Source organism: Oncorhynchus clarkii, chromosome 2 (genome assembly GCF_045791955.1).
Source record: "Oncorhynchus clarkii lewisi isolate Uvic-CL-2024 chromosome 2, UVic_Ocla_1.0, whole genome shotgun sequence".
In the NCBI taxonomy this organism is placed as follows: Eukaryota; Metazoa; Chordata; class Actinopteri; order Salmoniformes; family Salmonidae; genus Oncorhynchus; species Oncorhynchus clarkii.
In genome coordinates, this window is record NC_092148.1 from 22,068,766 (window position 1) to 22,091,891 (window position 23,126).

The 23,126-nt window shown below is 43.3% G+C and overlaps 1 protein-coding gene across 4 annotated transcripts in view; it reads left to right on the top strand.

The window, feature by feature from the left end:
* LOC139424396 (protein cordon-bleu-like) overlaps nucleotides 1-20,796 on the top strand; it is a 61,288-nt gene extending 40,492 nt beyond the window's left edge. For 3 of the 4 annotated variants that reach the window (XM_071176174.1, XM_071176189.1, XM_071176198.1), the window contains 8 exons: nucleotides 3,226-3,826; nucleotides 14,033-14,345; nucleotides 15,144-15,265; nucleotides 15,450-17,338; nucleotides 17,482-17,601; nucleotides 18,227-18,511; nucleotides 19,039-19,792; nucleotides 20,447-20,796. In XM_071176174.1, the coding sequence (XP_071032275.1) occupies nucleotides 3,226-3,826; nucleotides 14,033-14,345; nucleotides 15,144-15,265; nucleotides 15,450-17,338; nucleotides 17,482-17,601; nucleotides 18,227-18,511; nucleotides 19,039-19,122 (3,414 nt within the window). In that variant the 3' untranslated portion in view covers nucleotides 19,123-19,792; nucleotides 20,447-20,796. Of the gene's footprint in view, nucleotides 1-3,225; nucleotides 3,827-14,032; nucleotides 14,346-15,143; nucleotides 15,266-15,449; nucleotides 17,339-17,481; nucleotides 17,602-18,226; nucleotides 18,512-19,038; nucleotides 20,373-20,446 lie in introns of those variants that run through there. The other variant, XM_071176180.1, reaches the window with a different exon arrangement.
* The last annotated feature ends 2,330 nt before the right edge of the window (nucleotides 20,797-23,126 follow it).

A 23,126-nucleotide genomic window follows, 5' to 3' on the forward strand; every position in this document is an offset into this window, starting at 1 on the left:
AAACTGGCCTTCTTTAGTCTAGTTGAGTATCTGGAACATCAGCATTTGTGGGTTCGATTACAGGCTCAAAATGGCCAGAAACAAAGAACTTTCTTCTGAAACTCGTCAGTCTATTCTTGTTCTGAGAAATGAAGGCTATTCCATGCGAGAAATTGCCAAGAAACTGAAGAACTCGTACAATGCTGTGTACTACTCCCTTCACAGAACAGCGCAAACTGTCTCTAACCAGAATAGAATGAGGAGTGGGAGGCCCCGGTGCACAACTGAGCAAGAGGACAAGTACATTAGTGTCTAGTTTGAGAAACAGACGCCTCACAAGTCCTAACTGGCAGCTTCATGAAATAGTACCCGCAAAACACCAGTCTCAATATCAACAGTGAAGAGGATGCTGGCCTTCTTAACGTCCTACTTCAACTGTGTATATATAGTGCCTTTTTCACATTTTGTTGTGTTACAAAGTGAGATTAAAATGTATTTGTCATTTTTTGGTCAATGATCTACACAAAATACTCTAATGTCAAAGTCTGAGAAATTTTAACAATTAGAACAGTTAAAACGAATATGAAGAATAATACACTAATATACTGTATCTTGATTTGATAAGTATTCAACCCGCTGATTCAATATACTCTATGTTAGAATCACCTTTGGCAGCAGTTACAGCTGTGAGTCTTTCTGGGTAAGTCTCTAAGAGCTTTCCACACCTGGATTGTGCAACATTTGCCCATTTATTATCTTCAAAAGTCTTCAACCTCTTTCAAATTGGTCATTGCTAGACAACCATTTTCAGGTCTTGCCATAGATTTTCAAGCAGACTTAAGTCAAAACTGTAACTCGGCCACTCAGGAACATTCACTGTCTTCTTGGTAAGCAACTCCAGTGTAGATTTTGCCTTGTTTTAGGTTATTGTCCTGCTTAAAAGTTGAATTAATCTCTGTGTCTGGTGGTAGCAGACTGAACCAGCTTTTCCTCTTGGATTTTGCCTGTGCTTTGCTCCATTCCGTTAATTTTTTATCCTGGAAAACATGCCACTCCTTAATGACTACAGGCATTCCCATAACATGATGCAGTCACCACTATGCTTGAAAATATGTAGATTGGTACTCAGTGAGTCTCCCGAGTGGCGCAGTGGTCTAAGGCAGTGCTAGCTGTGTCACTAGAGATTCTGGGTTCGAGTCCAGGCTCTGTCACAGCTGTCTGCGGCCGGGAGACCCATGGGTCGACGCACAATTGGTCCAGCGTCGACCGGGTTAGGGGAGGGTTTGGACGGCAGGGATGTCCTTGTCCCATCGCGCACTAGTGACTCCTATGGCGAGCCGGACGGAGTGCACGCTGACACGGTCGCCAGGTGTACGGTGTTTCCTCCGACACATTGGTGCGGCTGGCTTCCGGGTTAAGTGGGGCACGGTGTCATGAAGCAGTGCGGCTTGGTTGGTTTGTGTTTCGGAGGATGTACGGCTCTCGTCCTTCGCCTCTCTTGAGTCTGTATGGGAGTTGCAGCAATGAGACGTTGCTTTTCCACATTTTCTGAAGTATTACTTAAGTGCCTTGTTGCAAACAGGATGCAAGTTTTGAAATATTTTTATTCTGTACAGGCTTCCTTCTTTTCACTCTGTCATTTAGGTTAGTATTGTGGAGTAACTTTCCATCCTCAGTTTTCTCCTATCACAACTATTTTGAGATGAGGCTAATGTGCCCAAACTCACGCAACACCTTTTTTGATCAATGTGAAGCTTTAGGTCACATAAAACATTACGGTCAAATAGGATTCATGGGCATCGAAGAAAACAGCAGGTAAAAAAACCTATGGGTCATGTTCGATTCTGATCTAAATTTCGAATCACACATTAAGAATGTGACCAAAATAGCTTTTTACCACCTGAGGAACATTGCCAAGTTGCGGCTGTTTCGATCTCAGGATGATACAGAGAGAGTCATCCATACTTTTGTTACAAGCAGGCTTGACTACTGCAATACTCTCCTGTCTGGTCTATGCTCTCCTGTCTGGTCTACCCAAGAAAGTCACTGGTCAACTGCAAAACAAACAGAATCCTGCAACATGGGTACTGCCCAAGACGAGACGGAGAGCCCACATTACACCGGTTTTAAAGTCAATGCCCTGGCTGCTACTGCACTTCTATTGGTTTTTAAATCAATCCACGATTGTGCACCCCAATACATGTCAGGCATGCTTTTAAGTAATGTACCCAGTAGGTCCCTCAGGTCCTCTCGCACTGGCCTTTTTAACTATCCCAAAGTCTAGGACCAAGATGCATGGAGAGGTAGCCTTTAGTTACTATGCCCCCAGCCTCTGGAATAGCCTGATAGAGAACATGAGATGGGCCGAAACTGGGGACATATTTAAGAGATTTTAAAACACACCTTGAAACACACGTTTTCCTTAGGCTGCTTTTTTAGTGTTTCAGTTTTTCTTGTTCTTATGTTTTGTTGTCGTTTTATTTGTGAGTTTTCCTGTGAAGCGCCCTGCATTGCATTACTGTCTGAAATGTGCTATATAAATAAAGCTTGATTTGAAGTGGCCACCAAACACATTGTGTTTTTATCTCCATGCCTCCAGATCAGAGGACATGCTGAGATTAAATGGGTCATACATTGTTTTGTTGTATAAGGAAGCAATAATACCCCTTTCAGTAACAGCAAACAAATAAACATGGAACACTTAGATATTTTGACTGATAGTCTGACTGACAGGCAAAGTTCCATAATACATACAATTCATTTAATCTTTAAAAGGTATTAATAACTTATAACTACAATATGTAACTTTTTGACGATCTGACCAAATTCACATAGAAATGTTAGTTATGTCATTCTCAATGAAAGCAAGTCTAACAAGCAGTTGGTCTGTTCTATGTGCTCTATTTCTATGATTCCCATTCTTATGTTATGTTTTTGCGTCTTATTTTTGGTTTTGTACACCTGCTTCAACTGCTGTAAATACAGTATTTTTGGTTATAGAAAATATATTTCACAACGGCTTAGATGGTACAATGACTTTCTACACAATGATTGCTTGTTTTGTAACAGTTTTGAATTTTAGCAACCAGGAAATGGAGACGTGGTTTCTGTGTACTGCACCTTTTTAATAATGATAATGAGCAGTGATGATGTCCAAGAATAAATGGTTTATAGGGTATATTGTCACGGCTAGGGGGAGTTATTAAGCCCGAGACTCATTACTCTCTCTCTCTCCCTCTCTCTCAGGTGGCTCCTGACTCAGAGAGTACACTGAGGAAGAGGAAGGCCCCGGCACCCCCTCCTACTCCTACTACCTCTGTTACCCCAACTCCTAGCACCCCAGCACCTTTCATCTCTGCCCAGATGGCCCCCTCTCCATCCCCAGCCCCCAGCTCTCCTACCCCCAGCCTGCCTGCGGAGGAGGACTCTGGCTCTGAGCTGAGCAATGGGTCTGTCTACAGCAGTAGCAGTAGTGGGGTCGCCGCCGGCACCTCTGTCGCTGACACCTCAATGGCCGACTCTGACTCCGCCTCCAGCAGGGCTGATGTGTCCAAGCCCGGCCCTGATTCCACCCCCAGCAGCAGTGCTGCCATGGCTGACTCCTCCCGAGACGCCGCCCCCAGCAAGGTTGTCACCGGCCCCAGGAGCAAGACTATGATCAGTGTCGCCTCTTACGCCGCCCCTACCAGCAAAGTTGAAAAGATTGACTCAACCCCCAGCAGCAACGCTGACAAGGCCAAGCCCACCCCCTACTTGTCCCGCAGTACCACACCAGAGGAGACCAGAGGAGAATCTGCTCTTGGCCTGAAACTAGACGAGACGGAGAACAACCGACACAGCGCCATGGGTCAGTATCATCAGTACACATATAGTCAATGTAAAGAGGCCGATTTGAGTTTTCTCTCCTGTCAACCCGCAGGCTGTTCCAGTCACAGTGTTATAGCAGTCATATAGCAGTGTAACAACCCTTGCCTAGGTAGGTTCCTTAATGATCTCCTCCAACTGGTTTTACCCAATTTGAGAACACCCGCAAGGATTGTTGCATTACTACCGCTTTTCACTATAACAGGTTCCCCTCAACCTGAACTGAGTTGCTGGTGGTAGACATGATACCTGTACAGACATTTAGCCAGTAGAGACCCAAGGCAGCATAAACAAAATAACCCCCACGTCACAGGACAGGAGTTGGCCGGGATTGCAGCGCTGCAGATTTAATTGCCTTACGTTTTGTACAATCTGTCCTCAGTAAACCAGGTGAAATAGCATTGCTATTAGCCTCACTATTCCTATTGATGCACTGTAGTGTAGAATTTGACATTTCTCCATCCTAAAAGAATCACTGTACTACCTAATCTAACAAGGGAACAAAATGCACAAGACTAGAGTTATATCGATTGTCTTTTCTTGAAGCGGGTTGAAGCGGACAATATTTATTTAGCTTGGCGAGGATGAGAGGTTGAGGGATGAAGTGTTTAGCGCAGTGGACGCACTTAAAGCAGACTGCTCTGAGGAGTTGATTTATAGACCTGGGTGTGTCTCCCTCCCCTCTGCTATTCCCAAGACACTGTGCAGAACAAATAGACTTCTGCTGGGAAGACCCTGTCAGACCCACAGACCTGCAGTGGCTTGTAAAAGTATTCACCCCCTTGGCATTTTTCCTATTTTGTTGCCTTACAACCTGGAATTAAAATCGCAGCCATTACAGCTGCAAGTCTCTTGGGATATGTCTCTATAAGCTTGGCACATCTAGCCACTGGGATTTTTCTCCATTATTCAAGGCAAAACTGCTCCAGCTCCTTCAAGTTGGATGGGCTCCGCTGATATGCAGCAATCTTTAAGTCATACCACAGATTCTCAATTGGATTGAGGTCTGAGCTTTGACTAGGCCATTCCAAGACATTTAAATGTTTCCCCTTAAACCACTTGAGTGCTGCTTTAACAGTATACTTAGGGTCATTGTCCTGCTGGAAGGCGAACACCAAACATGTTTGCTTATTGTTTTCTTTAAGCAATGGTTTTTTTCTGGACACTCTTCCATAAAGCCCAGCTCTGTGGAGTGTACGGCTTAAAGTGGTCTTATGGACAGATAGTCCAATCTCCGCTGTGGAGCTTTGCAGCTCCTTCAGGGTTATCTTTGGTCTCTTTGTTGCCTCTCTGATTAATGCCCTCCTTGCCTGGTCTGTGAGTTTTGGTGGGCAGCCTTCTCTTGGCAGGTTTGTTGTGGTGCCATATTCTTTCCATTTTTTAATAATGGATTTAACGGTGCTCCGTGGGATGTTCAAACATTCTGATATTTTTTTATAACCCAACCCTGATCTGTACTTCTCCACAACTTTGTCCCTGACCTGTTTGGAGAGCTCCTTGGTCTTCATGGTGCCTCTTGCTTGGTGGTGCCCCCTGCTTAGTGGTGTTGCAGCCTCTGGGGCCTTTCAGAACAAGTGCAAATATACTGAGATCCTGTGACCGATCATGTGACACTTAGATTGCACACAGGTGGACTTTATTTAACTAATTATATGACTTTTTTTAAAGGTAGTTGGTTGCACCAGATCTTATTTAGAGGCTTCATAGCAAAGGGGGTGAATACATATGCACAAACCACTTCTCATTTTTTCATTTTCTTAAAAATAAAAAATTTGAAACAAGTTTTTTTTTTGTTTTTTTTTTCACTTCAGCAATTTGGACTATTTTGTATGTCCATTACATTAATTCCAAATAAAAATCAATTTAAATTACAGGTTGTAATGCAACAAAACGGGGACAACGCCAAGGGGGATGAATTATTTTGCAAGGCACTGTATCTAATAGACTTCTGCTGTGAAGACCCTGTCAGAACCACAGACCCATCTGTTGCTCACAAGGCAGAACAACTAGACTTCCCCAAAACACAAGAAAACAAATCATTATGTTCTGATCTGGAGTTGTATATTTGTGATTGTACATCACCGGTTGTACAGTCTGTAAAATAAATAGATGACATGCATCAATTAGGGATGATGTACTACAGGGATTTTAGATGTTTCCCCTTATTTAACCCCTGTGGGCTAAAGATAATCGTTTTTTATGTTCTAGAATGTATGTGAGCGCATTTGTTTCCTGCCCTTTCCAGCTGTGTGAAGAGAGAGAACCTTTATTGGCTTTGTTAGCAGGAGTAGTGCAACCCAGACATTTCTCTCCTCTCTCACATGGCACACTGCTCCTCTGTGCTCTCTTTTCCTCTTTTCGTCTGTTCTCTCTCCCTCTCCCTCTCCCTCTCCCTCTCCCCCTCCCTCTCCCCCTCCCTCTCTCCCTCCCTCTCTCCCTCCCTCTCTCCCTCCCTCTCTCCCTCCCTCCCTCCCAGCTCTGCCTCTTCTCTCTCACACCATCATAGTGGAAAAAAACAGTCCCTCGAACCAATTGTATATGTTTGGCTCAGGCACAGAGGCGGTCTCTCTAATAGATGGTTTTTGGATCGTTGTTTCTCATCTTAAGATACATTTTCTGTCCGAAAATAAACTGGAGACTTCAACACACTCAATTGGGGCTGTTTCAATCAATCCACGCACCCACGTGCTGTGTGTGTGGGTGCGCATGTCCCCTCAGTGTTTCTAAAGGGCCTGTAGGTCATCTGTTAGCCTCTGAAAGGTGTGTTTCTTACCCTACGTCTTTATCTTCAATGTGCTGACAATAGGGAATCTCTCATTTTAATCTGCTGTGTGCGGTTAAGTCCCGTAGCTAGATGCATATTTTTGTGGCGCTAGCTGTCACACCTGGAACACAGTCAATCATCTAAAGGGGCTGAGGCGTAGAGATAGTCAGTCACTCCCACAGCCAGCTCTACTCCATGTGGTCCATCAGCTGTTGAGTAAGGGATGCGTGAGGCATACGTTGACATATTGCTCACATCGCTCAGCACTGGCTGCAATTACATCAGCCTGTAACTGGTTTTATCCCAATTGGCACCCTGTTCCCTTATAGGGCACTATTTATGATTAGAGCCCTATGGGCCCAGGTCAAAAGTAGGGCACTATGTAGGTAATAGGGTTCTATTTAGGACCAACAAACAGTTACACCCCCGTGGCAGGCCGTTCAGCTCCAGTCCACACAGTGCAATCAGTCTTTCTGTGAGATCATAATCACAAAGATTTCTCTGAATGTTTCTCTGAGTTTACTGCTGCTGTGTGCCCATACTATGTGTGTGATCACTGATATGAGTCAAAGCAGATCCCCTTTTAAATGGAAATCCCAGATGACAATATTCTGAAAATCTATAGTCAACTGTTGACTAATTTTGATTTATCAGTGTTACATAAAACACCAGATATGAAGTTTCTTGTTTTGTCAAGTGGCCTACTGTTCTGAAACCCCCTGGATGTTTCGATTGATGCAACAGTCAGCGTTTGAGCTGGCCACACTGTTTCTTCACAGAAATATTTTGCACAAACACAGTCCTTACAAAGTTATGTCCTGAATGTGACCCGTTTATTTTTGGCTGCAATGTTCAGACATTCACAGAAGTAGCGGCAGCATAACACAATCATCCAAACCGGAAAATGTAAACATTAATCCTAGCGCTAACTGAGGAAAGATTGACATAACACAAGCGGTCATAGTTAGCTAACAGAAACCACAATGTGAATTAACTCATTTAAATAACGATTTACAATTCATCACGTCAAGGGTGAGCTCACCATTGATCAAAATAATTGAGTAAAACACTTTCTAAAAATCGAATGTAATCCGGCGATGGGTAGTGTGTGCACGCCACCCAGTTAGTTTTTTCGCGTCAACCAAAGATATGAAGAGGAGACGAGGAGTTTGGTCTGTTTGCAGTATGCATGTTGAAGGGGATGTGTTGTCTATGATCATTCACTTCCCTTCATTCACTTCTGGAAGTTTACTCGAAAGATGAGTGAACTATTCCTTCACCTCATTATAACATATTTTGTCTGACAGATGTTTACGTGACACCCAGAATGCATGGTATAATGTCAACAAACATGGCATCACACTTAGCTGGCAAATAGCTTAGGTATCATAATCAGTACAACATTCAAAAAAGTATTTTACACATATCAAATGTGTCCATTACAATCTATGCAATAATCAGAGTGCATTATTTGTAAACTGTACTTGAAAACGTGAATAAAACTGGAAATACATTATGCTGTATGCTACAGTAGAAAAGACAACACGATATACAGAAAATAAGGCACTTACTTTGATAGGAACGCACACATGTCCGAAGTTGTTATTTGTAAGGAAAACAACAATGAAGGCAATGCGAGCGCCAGCCAGAAAATGTGCCAGGGGGATAAAGTTTGTGCAAGACTGCGCAAATATCTGCATATTTGATCTGTGGAAACACTGGGGAGGTGCTTGAGCTCTCCTCGAAGAGAAAAGTTTCTCCGGCTCAGTAGTAAAGCCTCAAACATATATTGTCCGCAACAGTGAAATGGGCTACTTTTATGTGAATTATTGAGGAGGCGGAACACACCTCAATTCATACCGTTGTTAGAAAATAAAACTTGTTAGAAAATAATTAGAAATTGACAGGTTGAAACAGCCTATAGATAATTAGTAGGCAGCGTGGGTTAACTGTCCTGTTGTGCATCAATCACATTTTGGAACAGTGCATACTACCTAAATTGGCCCGACCAACCAGTGCTCCCGCACATTTGCTATCTGCATTGTGTCCCACCACCTGCCAACCCCTCTTTTTATGCTTCTGCTACTCTCTGTTCATCATATATGCATAGTCACTTTAATGATACCAACATGTACATACTACCTCAATAAGCCTGACTAACAGGTATATAGCCTTGCTACTCTTTTTTTCAAATGTCTTTTTACTGTTTTTTTTTCTTCACTTACCTACACACACATGCATACCTTTTTTCCCCGCACCATTGGTTAGAACCTGGAAATAAGCATTTCTCTGTTGTATTTGGCACACGTGACAAATAAACTTTGATTCTGACATCCGGTGCATAAAACAACTCACGCTGGAACTCACAGGTGAAAAGGTTCAAACTGCAACGTTTTTCTAAAACAGGTGCCCCCAAATGCGGTAGTCCTGCCCTGGCCTGGAGTGTTTTGTGAAGCTCCATTTCTATCTTCCCTAGCTGGAGTCTGATGTTATCTCTGCTCTGCTCTGTTTAAGCGGCTCTGATTAGAGACTCTGATCAGCAAGCAACACAATTGACACTGAGAGGTTTCCACTCAAGAGAGTAGCTTTACTGTACTTTCTCCACATACTTTAAGCAGTTATAAGCAGCTTTCAGTTATTTGTTAATGTATCCATTCATTGATTGTCTTGTGTATTTTGCTTATTGTTTAATGTAAAAAAAAAATAAAAAAACGAATTTCTTTCTGCACAGTATGATTTTTTTTTTATTTTTTATTTTTTTACCTTTATTTAACCAGGCAAGTCAGTTAAGAACAAATTCTTATTTTCAATGACGGCCTGGGAACAGTGGGTTAACTGCCTGTTCAGGGGCAGAACGACAGATTTGTACCTTGTCAGCTCGGGGGTTTGAACTCGCAACCTTCCGGTTACTAGTCCAACGCTCTAACCACTAGGCTACCCTGCCGCCCCGGTGATGAACAAAGGCAATATAATTTAAGCTTATTGATTTCCCCCATTCCCCCATTCTGCATCCTTCCTTTTCTTTAGGTGCTGAGTGTCCAGTGCCACTCAAACCTCTGCGAACCCCAGTACGGGAGCCCCCCCAGTTAGTCATCCCCCCACCCCCGCAGTACCCTCCCCCTCCCTCAGACCCAGACTCCCCCGATGCCTCACCAGAGAGCCACGGGGAGGAGGTCCCTCAGTGTAGGTCTCTCATCCCAGCTGACCTCCTCTACTGTTGGGCTGCCTTTCCCTCCGGCAGCCAGCCACTCTCCTTCCAACCTTCATGTCTTCCTCTAACTCCTCTCCTTTTTCAGTCCCTGAACTTCATAGTTGTTGTTGAATGTTGAATGTCCTGTGTGGCTCAGTTGATAGACCATGGTGCTTGCAATGACAAGGTTGTGGGTTTGAGTCCCAGAGGGGACCAGTACAAAAAAATATATATATGAAAATGTATGCACTAAGTTGCTCTGGATCAGAGCTTCTGCTAAATGACAAGAATGTTAAAATCAATCTGTGTGTATCACAGTTTTCCCTCTTAACGTGTAGTCCGGCTCATGTGGACATTCTATCCAGGCTTGCCACGTCGTTCAACTCCTTTGCAGCCAGTTAAACAGTTACGAGGCCTCCTTTATAACAGACAGGCTGATAGGCAAGCTGAGCCCAATGCTGAAGGTCAGCTGTGACAGTGAAGTTCCTTGTATCCCAAATGGTACCCTATTCTCTATATAATGCTCTTCTTTTGACCAGGGCCTATAGGGCTCTGTTCAAAAGTAATGCACTATATAGGGAATAGTGTGCCATTTAAGACGCAACGTTAATCAACCTGTGAGGCTTTCATTGTATGTTTTTGTTAATCTCCTGCTGTCTGTAAAAGGCTGTGAGTTTCTGTTGTCAGGCTGCGATAGCTGCAACTTCTTTCTCCAGGGCTCCAGAACACTTATCTACCCTGTCCTATTTCTATCTCATGTCTTCTTTTTTTCCCTCTCTCTGCCTCTCCCCTCCACAGTCTACTGCTGTGCCCCTGTCCATTTCCCGTTCTCCAAGCCTCGGTGAACAGACAGACCGACTTCTCTGGCCTGCCGTCCTCTCACTGTCTTCCACTACCACCTCCTCTCCTCCCTCGCCTCTTCTGCACCTTCATCTCTTCCTGCTGGACCTCTGCTTCTTCCATCCTCCTTTTCCTGTTCTTAGAACTGCCCCTTGAACTTCCTTTCTTTCCCATCTCTACACTTTCAAATCCTCTCTTGTTGATGTATTTTCTTTTCCTTGTTTTTGTGGCTTGTTTTTATAAATGTCTGTATATACAGTATAAACTATAAGCCATTTTGTATTTCAGGTAGTTATACAGTGGTCTGTACGGTAGAGAACTAAGAGGAACGTGATGTGTGAGGGCTGATGGGGACAGGGATGTGTGTGATCAGTAGGCTGTTTAAGTGCAGATGAAATAGCCATACATGTATTGAGTGTGGAGTGATTGATGTAGACATTCTGAAATGAGGGTGTAAGGAAAGTCATACGATATCTCCAAATCAATGATTTGATGGTGGTGGTATAGGTTTCTATGTTATTGCTTAGTGTTTGTAGTGGTTACTAACTAGAAACCAGGCTGTTGTTTCTCTGCATGCTGATTGATTGACTCCATTAAGGAGTGACCAATAAATCAATGACACTTTTTATGTGGAGGGTTCATCCTTTTTATGAGATTAGCTCCTTGGACATTGGTTAGTATTAGTGGGTTTGTGAGAAGCGGCTTCACTGCGACAACATATCAGTGGAGAGCTATATAGAAGTCACTCTTGTTTACATGTTTTTAGCTTTTACGTTGGACGTGTGAGTGAGTGAAATAAATAACTCCTCTGTATTGGCTTATCCAGATATTCAGCCCTCCTTTAAGTGCCTTTGTCAATAGCAGCATTCATGTGGGTTTTAATTGTGTTATATTGTACAAAAAAAGCATTTAAAAGCATATTTATCATTACAAGTGCAAAATTAGCATGGCGTCCAAGACAGATCATTGAGATCAAGGATTTCCTTCAAATGGACAAGCATGAAAATATTAATATTTTATCATTTCATTTGACATTAAAGACTTACGACCATTTGTGTATTGAGGCCATGAGGAAATTATTTGTGATTGGGATTTTGGTCTGTGTGTGCTGGTAATGTGGCTTAGTGTGTTTCAGTATGTTGAGAATAGAGAGATGATAGATGTCTATGACTGGATGTGTGTGAGAGAGTGTTACTGGCACAGAGAGAGAGTTACTGCCTGAGAGTCTCTTGACTTGGTTTGTGCATGATTTGGGTTTATGTGATGGGAGCAAGGATGAGTTCATGTTTGTGTAAGAATTTGTTTTGGATGGCTAAGCCAGTGCTGGGAAAGGTTTGGGAGGGCCACTCTGTGTGAGTCACTGGATCTCCAGGAACAGGCTCTCTTCACCATTACAGCTCTGCCTGAAGTTGACAGGCCCAGCTCTCACACACTCATGGGTTGGGTGGCTTTAAAGCATCTCTCTAACAACTTCTCAGTGGTGTGCTCTGCATGCTGGCTGGATAATACTGTAAACCTAATAAATGGAACATACAGTTAAAGTCGGAAGTTTACATACACTTAGGTTGGAGTCATTAAAACTCGTTTTTCAACCACCACAAATGTATTGTTAACAAACTGTAGTTTTGGCAAGTCGATTAGGACATCTACTTTGTGCATGACAGTAATTTTTCCAACAATTGTAGACCTCCACAAGTCTGGTTCATCCTTGGGAGCAATTTCCAAACGCCTGAAGGTACCACGTTCTTCTGTACAAACAATAGTACGCAAGTATAAACACCATGGGACCACGCAGCCATCATACTGCTTAGGAAGGATACGCGTTCTGTCTCCTAGAGATAAACGTACTTTGTTGCGAAAAGTGCAAATCAATCCCAGAACAACAGCAAAGGACCTTGTGAAGATGCTGGAGGAAACGGGTACAAAAGTATCTATATCCACAGTAAAACGAGTCCTATATCGACATAACCTGAAAGGCTGCCCAGCAATGAAGCAACCACTGCTCCAATTACCACCATAAAAAAGCCAGACTACGGTTTGCAACTGCACATGGGGACAAAGATCATACTTTTTGGAGAAATGTCCTCTGGTCTGATCAATAAAAAATATAACTGTTTGACCATAATGACCATCATTATGTTTGGAGGAAAAAGGGGGAGGCTTGCAAGCCGAAGAACACCATCCCAATCGTGAAGCACGGGGGTGGCAGCATCATGTTGTGGGATGCTTTGCTGCAGGAGGGCCTGGTGCACTTCACAAAATAGATGGCATCATGAGGAAGGAAAATTATGTGGACATATTGAAGCAACAGATCAAAATATCAGTCAGGAAGTTAAAGCTTGGGTCTTCCAAATGGGTCTTCCAAATGGACAATGACCCCAAGCATACGTCCAAAGTTGTGGCAAAATGGCATAAGGACAGCAAAGTCAAGGTATTGGAGTGGCCATCACAAAGCCCTGACCTCAATCCTATAGACAATTTGTGGGCAGAACTGAAAAAGCATGTGCGAGCAAGGAGGCCTTCAAACCTGACTCAGTTACATCAGTCTGTCAGGAGGAATGGGCCAAAATTCACCCAATTTACCCGAAACGTTTGACCCACGTTAAACAATTTAAGGGGAATGCTCCCAAATACGAATTGAGTGTATGTAAACTTCTGACCCACTGGGAATGCGATGAAAGAAATAAAAGCTGAAATAAATAATTATCTTCTATTATTCTGACATTTCACATTCTGAAAGAAAGTCGTGATCCTAACTGATCTAAGATAGGGAATGTTTACTAGGATTAAATGTCAGGAATTGTGGAAAAACTGAGTTTAAATGTATTTGGCTAAGGTGTATGTAAACTTCCGACTTCAACTGTATGTATTAATGCTCCTGCTTTTGGCTTGATGGGCAGTGAGTTAAGTGAGACATTATACAATCTAAATGTTTTGCTCCAAAGCCAAGTGGGAGACCATAGGACTACGGTATATGATGCAACATGTCAATATCGTTCATGGGAAATACTGAGTACAGGATCATAAGGTATGTTTAAGCCTGCCCACATCAACGTAGCCGTTTCATTGAGCCACAAGTGTGTGTGTGTGTGTATCTCAGAATGTATGCCTAGCTGACATTGTATAATATAATTTCTCTCAATCTTCCCCTCTCTGCTTCCCTCCTTTCTCTGTCATGCACATGCTTGTACAACCTCTCTTTTTGTTGTTGCTGTGAACTGTTCTTCTCAATAGACCACAGATAACATTGTTATAGATCAGATCAGCTGTTATAGATCTAGATCAGCTTATTTTACATCATTATACAGCTTTCTTCTGTCAGTTGATAATACTGATAATAATACTGATGATTATGCTGTTGATGATGATCTACCACCCCTCTGCCCGGACACCAGCTTGGCTGCACTCTCGGCGTCTCTCTGTGGCAGGACCCCAGACCCCAGAAACAGAGGCAGAGGAGACTTTATCCATGGGCAGCAGTGGCAGTGGCAGCTTCCAGGACCAGGGCTATGCAGCCTCCGAGGGCATGGCTGAGGACTCTGGCCTGGTCTTCTCCCCCTCGGCCTCCGACACCACTCACCCTACCTCCCCTGACGGGAGCCTCTCCCTGGGCTCTTCTGGCTCCTCTCACCCCATGATCCATCCCCTCACCAAGGACTGTTCTAGTGATAGTGACGAGGGCTGTGCCACGTGGGGCTCCAGGCACAGGTACTGTAGCTGTGCTACCACTGACCTGCTCTGCTCACTGCATTATCATAGCAATGTTCAGGGTGGACACTTAGCAAAGTCAAACTCGCACTGCTTTTCAATTATTATTTCTTAGTTATCCTACCCTTATGCACTTACTACTACTAGCCTTGTCGCAGACCCTAGCTAAAGCTGTTTTAGTCATTAGAATGGTACCTAGTCTTGGAGTCAGATCCTCCCTGTGATTTACCAACTCCCTCCTCGCTCCCAGTTCTCAGTTCTGCCTCACGTCTCTCACTATTTAGTCAGCTTTCTCACGTCTCGCATGTCTCTGTACCGGCTTGTTTTTAAAGGCCTGTTTTACTGCGCCAACAGTGCTTCCTGACTGAGTCACTGCAGTCCACATGTGTTGAAGCTAAGGGGCTACCTTCCAAAGCCTGCAGCGTCACTTAAATCTGCTGGGCTCTAAAGTGAAAGCTCTGGGGGTTTTCTCAGGAAAATAGGCTCTACCTAGTTTGCAGGAGGAAAGTTATATTTGGCTTGGCCAAGAAGAGAAGAAATATAACCCCATGCCATTTTAGGTTAGTTTAGAAAAGAAACACATAAATAAAACAGAGGAATGCTCAGTGGACACCTTGAACTAAGTGTGAAAGAAATATAAACTCAAACACAAGTACTATGAATAAATATTTCAAGGGCAGTAGACTCCACCATCACCTAAATGTAACTTTCAAACTTTTGAGTTAACTTGAGTTCTCCTTTTTATGCTACCTGCAAAACAGTTCAAAACTTAACTTGTATTACCCCCTCCTCCCTTAGACACAGCAGTGATATCAGCCACAACGACAAAGCAGGCAAAACAAAGGACATCTATGACGAGGACCCAGAGCTCACCACTCAGCTCAACCAGACTCTGGCTGATCTGGATGCTGATCTAGCAGGTGAGCTTTTAGTAGAACACAAATTCAAATAAAAAATGTTTTATTGTCCATCAAATGCACATGAATTACATACTGGAGACATCCTGGAAACCACAATGGATGCACAGGACCAAAACAATATTTGTTGTATCGTCAATAAGCAGGCCGGCTAACACATGTATTTTCATTTGTCCATGTCCACTAGATATAAGTCACATAGATGCTGTTTCAGTGCAAGAGCACCCCTACGTGATGTCCACTGAGAGAAATGACATCCCGGTGTCTGTGGTGGATATGGAGGTCCCGGTCACAGCCATAGATGAAGTCCTGGAGGACTACGAGACACCGAGCATGACGGATCACCAAGCCACACTAATGAGTAGCTCTCAAAGAACGGACAATAAAAATCTGAACCACAGTCATCATCATTCAAGTGTTGGTGGCATACAGAACAAAAACAACAACGCCTGTATGTCTGACGGCTCCAGCAAAGTCAGCTCTGCTCAACCACAGCCCGCGCAGTGCCTCAAATCACCAGGGAAGAAGCTTGCCAATGGCACCACGGGGAAAGACCATACAGCAGTGGTCTCTAAGACTAAAGTAGAAGTTCAAAGATGGGAGTCCACTGAGGGAGCTGAGAGGAAAGCCTCACCTGTCAACAGCTCTCTCGCTGTCCCAGAGAGCCATTCCAAGTCCCCTGAGGACGAGGTTCCCACCTATAGAGGCCACGCTGCCTCCCAAGCACAAACGAAAATCACATGTAGCCCAGTCTCCCGATTTGGTATGAAGACATTCACTATCGTCCCTCCAAAGCCCGCAGTTGCAACCCGGCCTCAGAAGCCAGCAGAGGCCCCGGCCACTCTGACAACAGGTGCCATTAGAATTGACGATCAGGGTAACATGGTCAAAGTAGCCATCGCCCGAAACAAGTTTGGCGGTTCCTCTGAGTCTGGGATCAATAAAGATGACTCTGTCTCACCACTCCTGGGGAAAGCCAAAACATTCCGGAGCTCCTCTGAGAAGCAGGACACTTCTGCACATTCGGTCCTCACTAGTAGAGGGCCTGTCCCTTTCACAAAGACCCAGAGCCCAGAGTCTGAGGTCCACAAACCCACTCATCGGGTCGTAGCCTCTGAGCCACCTGCAGCCAAGGCAACACCTAAGGCCTCTGAACCTGTAGCCAAGATGACACCTAAGGAAACATGCAAAGATGTGGTTGAGGTAACAAAGGACATCTCACAGGAAGCAGAGGGCAAGGCCTCAGTTCCAGTTTCAGAGACTCCTGTGCAGCAGAAGACTATGAAACTGAACCCTGGTATTCTCCAAGATCAGAAGAGAAATCTTTCCTTCCTCAAGCCGTCCAGGAGAACATCCAGTCAGTACGTAGCTTCTGCCATTGCTAAATATGCTGTGAAGCCCACCATGGCCAAAGCTGACAACATCCAAGAAGTACCAACGGAGTTGTCTGACCCCATGAGAAGGACACCTGGCAGTTACGGCTATCAGAAAGAGGGTCAATCCTTTCATGTAAATCCACAGCGTTCCTCTGGTACATCTACTAATGTACCAGTGAAGAAGGAGAGCAGCTCTGGGTCTGGGTCCTATCACGCCGGTGCTAAATGTTACCCTGACTACCTCTCTGCAGAGAAACGGGTAGTCTCTGGTGAGTCGACGCAAGGAGTGGACAGGAGTCGTTATGGGAGCAGTTCTACCCTGCGAGTTGCTGGACGGAACTCCAAGTCACTGGACTCTGATACAGTGGCCAATAACACTAAGCAGCATGGGCCCAGACAGATGACACCAGCACCACAATCCCCCACTAAACAGGTACCTGCCATCTCCAAGCCCTCGCAGGGTCAACCACCTGCAGAGACACTAGGTCCCAAAGGTCATCCAGCCCTGGCAAAGAAGCCTGAACCACCACGAGCAGCTGCTGCCAGCAACGACCTCCCAGAGCCCCAGCAGATCAGTCTGTTTGGGCCGGTGAAGAAGTTCAAGCCTGTGATCATGAAGTCGGTCCAGATGGACACGTCGCTACACACCACTCTGATGTCAGCCATCCAGTGTGGGGATGGGAAGGAGAGGCTCAGAAAGGTGAGAGAGAGAGGCCCGTCATGCTAACTTCACAAAGATCACTGTTTTTCTTCTTTTTTTAAAGTGCAGTCTACAGCTACTTATAATGAGTGTAATCTAGGGTGTTTGGTTTCTAATTTCCCTGATTTTCCCTGTCGGACTAGGTATCGGACTCAAGTGCAAGCAGCACTTTGAAGAAATCGTCCTTTGTTGAGGAAGAGAATGAGCGATGTGCGCTACTGGCAGCCATTAGAGGCCAAAGTAACTCTGCAGGGCTAAGGAAGGTAAGCTATAGCCAAGAGTCAGATGGGGTTTTGCTTTGGTTTTGCAATATCTTGATGTAGCACAGGGGATCTGTTGCTTGTCACTGAATAGCTTATTTCAGGAGAACAAGCAGCACTATGTTTATTATATATATATATGAGTCTATTTGCGTTCCCCTTGAATGTGATCTGGTTTGTTTTCATGTAAGGACCATGGTGAAATGAGAGGAGGAAATGTGTAGTTGTGAGGGAGGCCCGATGTGGTGAGCGTTAGAATGTTCCTGCCCAGCTCACCAGCAGGAATCTCAGAAATGTGCATTACTAAATCAGGTTCTCAGGGCAATAACGTGGAATTTAGGTTTGATAAAAAAAGAATGGAACGTTTGATGGGAGTTCTTGATTCTATTCCTTAGCTACCTGTTAAATTTAATTGGAGGAGCTAAAGTAGATCCAGGCTAGCGACAGCTTAACTTAGAGTTGCAAAGCTGTTTGAAATGCCTTTAAACTTTTGTTTTGCTGCCTAGTAAACCACTGGGGTTAACAAGGTATAAGAGGGAAATTGTGTGTGTGTGCGTGCATGTGGAAGCAGCCGTCAAATGGGTCTATGTATCTGGACTGCCATTGTTCCCCTCTCTACGCTCCACAGACCATAACCCAGGCTGCAGAGGAGCTTGACAAGTTCAGGAAGACTGAGGAGGAGAACAGAGCTCTGTGTGATGCCTTCCCTGCCATGCCTCCCCCTCCTCCATTTGTGCCTCCGCCACCTCCACCCCCCTCTATGCTCCCTCCTCCTCCTCCTGCCCCTCCCTCCACTCAGCCCAAGCCCAGTATGGTGGGGGAGCCTCTGGGGGCTGGGCGGAATCCCGCTCTGGCCCGGGACGCAATGCTGGAGGCCATCCGCTCTGGCTCTGCAGCTAATCGCCTGAAGAAGGTACAGTATGTTCAGTACTGCAGGCAGCCACACTAACAATACATTAGCAACACACAAAAGAGGGAGACAGTTATTGGGAGAGAGTTTAGTCATCAAGTTACAGGTTGTCAATTCAATGTTTTCAGATAGAGCAAATGGAGGTGATCATACATGACCTTTTGTGCATGTACTCACATGGGAACTCACCAGCCAGGCGACTACCCACCATTTCTCACCTAGTATTACCTTGTCTTTTGTTGCAACATGTCTGTGACGGAACAAAGAACTCCTGGGAAACATTCTGTGCTAGCTGGAGACCAAGGTTCCATCACGTAGTTCCACAGTCTGTGGGGCTGTGCAGCTTGAGCAATGTATTGTTCCGTTAGATTAACCAATGAGACAAATACAATAAAAACACTTCCATTCTTCACAAAATAGTCTACTTCTTGAATGATCTGAACTCTGTTAACTTTAACTCGTCAGGCAATTTTTAATTGGTACAGAGCAAAAAATAACACGGGTTTTCATGTTTCATCTATTTTATTCAGGTCAATGCCCCCACAAAAACAGTCCAAGTGAACGGTAGACTTGGTACTATACAAGCAGCATCATCGCTCTCACAAGGACAATAAAGAATCTTCCAGAATGATCCCAGAACATCTTGCAAACCATCTGATTAGAATCGTCGTAGGCAGCCAAATAATATGTTGTCTTTCACCTTAATTTATCACTGTCCTTATGTATATGTGTACTTGAATAGTTGCAATAACTGGAAAGATTAATTGCTGTACAAAAGCATGTGCCAATAATATTTTTTGATTTTTATTAGCTGCTCTTGCTGATGATGATGATGATAATGATGATGATAATAATAATAATCATCTTAGGAAATGATTTTTGCTCTTTTATTATTTCTTTTTTATTTTACTTTTTAATACTAGTCCACGTGGAATTGATGCCTCATGCTGTCTTACTGTCAGTGTTATATTTGATTATTACATATTTGCTGTATATATTCCATGTAATAGGATGCAATGGATCAGACTTCTTGATATAGTGCAATGAGTAACACTGGTCACCAGTAACACTGGTCAAGCATGACTAAATTTGGCTCCAAGGGACTCTCCTCTCCAGGTGGTGATTAGGTATGTATCCCAAATGGCAGGCTATTCCCTATATAGTACACTACTTTTGACCAAAACCTTATGGGCCCTTGGCAAAAACTAGTGCACTAAATAGGGAATAGGGTAGCATTACTCTAGTTTATTTTTGCAAAGCTCTGGGTTTTTAGATCTCATCTATGCTGCTATTCAACCTTTACATGTTTTAATTTTTTGATTTATAATGCCTCTTAATATATTTATTTGAATATTCAGAGAAAAGATTACTAACATATCCTTTCTTGACATTACAAAAGCATGACTTAGTAAAATAGTTTACTAATCAATATATATATATGAGTAATGAACAACAGGTATGGGCTGTTACTTCATTTTCCGAAAAAAATTCTGGTTAATATTTGCTATGATTTTATTGTTTATTTAATCACAAATTGTTCTATGTTGTTTGCATGGGGCTCCAGTGCACAGCTTTTTGTTGTTGTATTCAACAGTAGATCTGATGTGCAGTACTGTACATGAGCTTGTCTCTCTAGACATTTTATGGCATTACTATAGTAGTTGAAAGAAAGCAAAAGTGAATATTATAATATATCTTGCAAATGAGTACTATCTATATTGATCAGAATGACTGAATGATAGACTTAAAGAGCCACCCAGTGTAAAGCATGAAAATAGGGACCACAAGATTCTAGACTGGTCTGTCAAAAGATGGATTCATAGGTTGTCCAGTTCCTTAAAATTCAGTTTAGATGTTTACTTATGTTCTAGACCAGCAGGCTCCAGACCTCGTAGGGTAAGAGTTGAAGGTAGACCTCGTAGGGTACGAGGTCTGGAGCCTGCTGGTTTTCTGTGTTACCTGATAATGAATTTCCCCCACCTGGTGTCCCAGTTCTAAATCAGTCCCTGATTAGAGAGGAACAATGAAAAAAAGCAAAGGAACTGGCTTCAAGTTCCAGAGTTGTGTTTGAGGCTAGAAAGTTGTATATTTTGTTAACTACAGATAAATGATTACAGTAATAAACTGTTGTTAAAATTGGAAATAAATAAAATAATAGAAATCCAATCAAATGTAGTTTTATAAGCTATTGCTTTTTTATGTTAAGTGCATGTTGTTTTTGAAAGAATTTCACATTTTATTTTATCCACAAATTATACTTTTTTCAATAAATGATTTTTGTAACCATGTAACAGTTTTTTCTTCTGTACATTGATCTTAAATACTGTCTGGATGTGCACTTTAAATTACACTGTAGCTATAATGTAAGTACAGTGTAACTACTTGCAATAACCCTAATCCTAAATACAGTGTAAGTGCAATGTAACAATGAGCTTGTAACTGAAGGGTAAAACCTTATGTATATGTATGTATTGATCGTTTCGTAGTGTAGCAAGCTCTTGAGTCATGGAGCAGTTAATCTAACATGCAGTAATGTTTCTCATTTGGTTGTTGGCTGTGGTTATTGTTGTCCTTATGAAATCTGGAAGCCAAACAGACCTCTTTCTTATGATGCCACCATGCTTACATGTTGTTTTGAGAGGATTTCCACATCAGAGCTCTCCCAACTATTCCAAGCTACTCTGAACCATGACTCATCATGTGGTCATTACTGACATATAACTTTACTTAAACTGTATTCCCTGACCATACTGGTTTAGGTTCCCCCAAAAATCCTATAGATTGACTCCTGGGCCCTAACATTTCAGCGTTTGCAGATCTGAACGGTCTGGATCGGTATAATCAGGGTAGTGGTGGTTTATTACACTATTTTGATTCCATATTACAGATCTACCCAGTTAGGGCTAAGGGGAAGGGGTTAGTGAGAGAACTAAGACCAGCAGTGGGAGCACAATGTCCCTTCACTTCAGCTTCTCAGGCTCCCTGCTCTGCTTTGCCTGATCTGCCTCTCTCAAAGGCCGTGCAGGCCCACAAAAAGTAAGTGATCTGGGGATTAGGTTTCTGGGTATGTGTCTGTTGTCTGACATGCGATCCAGATTTCACCATATACAAAGAAAGTATGTGTCCCAAATAGCTCCCTATTCCCTGTATAGTGAACTACTACCCTATGGGCCATGGTTAAAAGTAGTACTCTATAAAGGGAATAGGGTTTCATTTGGTATGCTGCCAGAGAGGGTAATCCTCTCCACACTGTAGGTCTGTAAATACTTGCTGGCCCACAGGCCCTCTGTCGGTCAGAATTCCTGCTCATTTGTGGCCATTCTCTGTCTTATGAAACTAACTGCAGCAAGACGGAGTGTTTGGTTGGTTCCAAGCCAACCGCCGCCACAACCGTTAATGCAGAAAAACAAATCTCTTTCTAAATCAAGACTAACTGGCAGCTCATGACACAGCATAGACGAAGGTAGTGGTTAACTCACAGCATTCATGGTTGAGAAGGATGATGGCTATTAATTCCTTGTCTTAACACCTTTTCCACTTATTACTTTTGTAAGTAAGATTCCTGCAATATCACATTTTATTTGTCAGGTACAAAGTTTCATCAGGTATATAAATTGTAGCGAAATGCCTGAACATCCTTGTGATGAAAAACGTGGGAAGAGCAAATGCAGCTTTTCAATGCATCTATGTTCACGTTAGCCTCTGCTCCCAAGATTGGCCGAAGTGAAAGCCTGAGACAGAGGCTATGGTCACATGGGCCTAATGCATTGATAATGTTACAGAGAGGAGATCTGATCCAAGGTGTGATGTTGTGTCTGTGTACAATGCCCTTTTATATTGTGGCGTGTTTGGCAGGGTCACACAGTATGGAACCACCGTTGTTCTCTTCACCCAGATACTACAAGTCTGGGACGGGTCCTCTGTCTTCCCTACCCTGTCATTAGGCAGGCTCAGCTGAGGAACGTTCCAGACTTACAACCTTTTACACTACAGACTCTTTGAATTCTTTCCCATGGTTGAGTTCATTGAGTAAATCACATTTTAGGTGTCTTATTAGAATAATCAGATTGATAAATCACGTACTGTGGCATATTAATAGCACAATGGCTACATTTGCACAATTATATGAAGGAATATATACTCACCACCATGGTTAGTGCAGGGCATGTAACCCCTGTAAGCCTATTGCAACACAGTGCTTGGAGGGGTGAAATACCAAAACACTGCATAGGAGTAGGGAAAGGTAACTCCAGAGCATTGAACTCTTGATTAAACTTTTATGCAACAGGACCAATAGGAGATTATGAAATTGAAAAACAACAACTGTACATTTTGTAGTGTACCCCAAAATGTTATATGTAATTGTATGGTGTATGCTTACAGACGCTTTTATCCAAAGAGACTTACAGTTATGCGTGCATACATTTTTACATATGTGTGGTAAAGGGAATCAAACCCACAACCCTAGTGGTGCAAGCGCCACACTCTACCAACTCAGCCATATAGGACCACTATGTAAGTATCATATAGATTTACAGTTTGAAAAGCTATACAATAGTGACACAATGGACCGAAATAAGGTTAGGCCAAAGGGCTGGAACTGAAATAAAACCTGAGC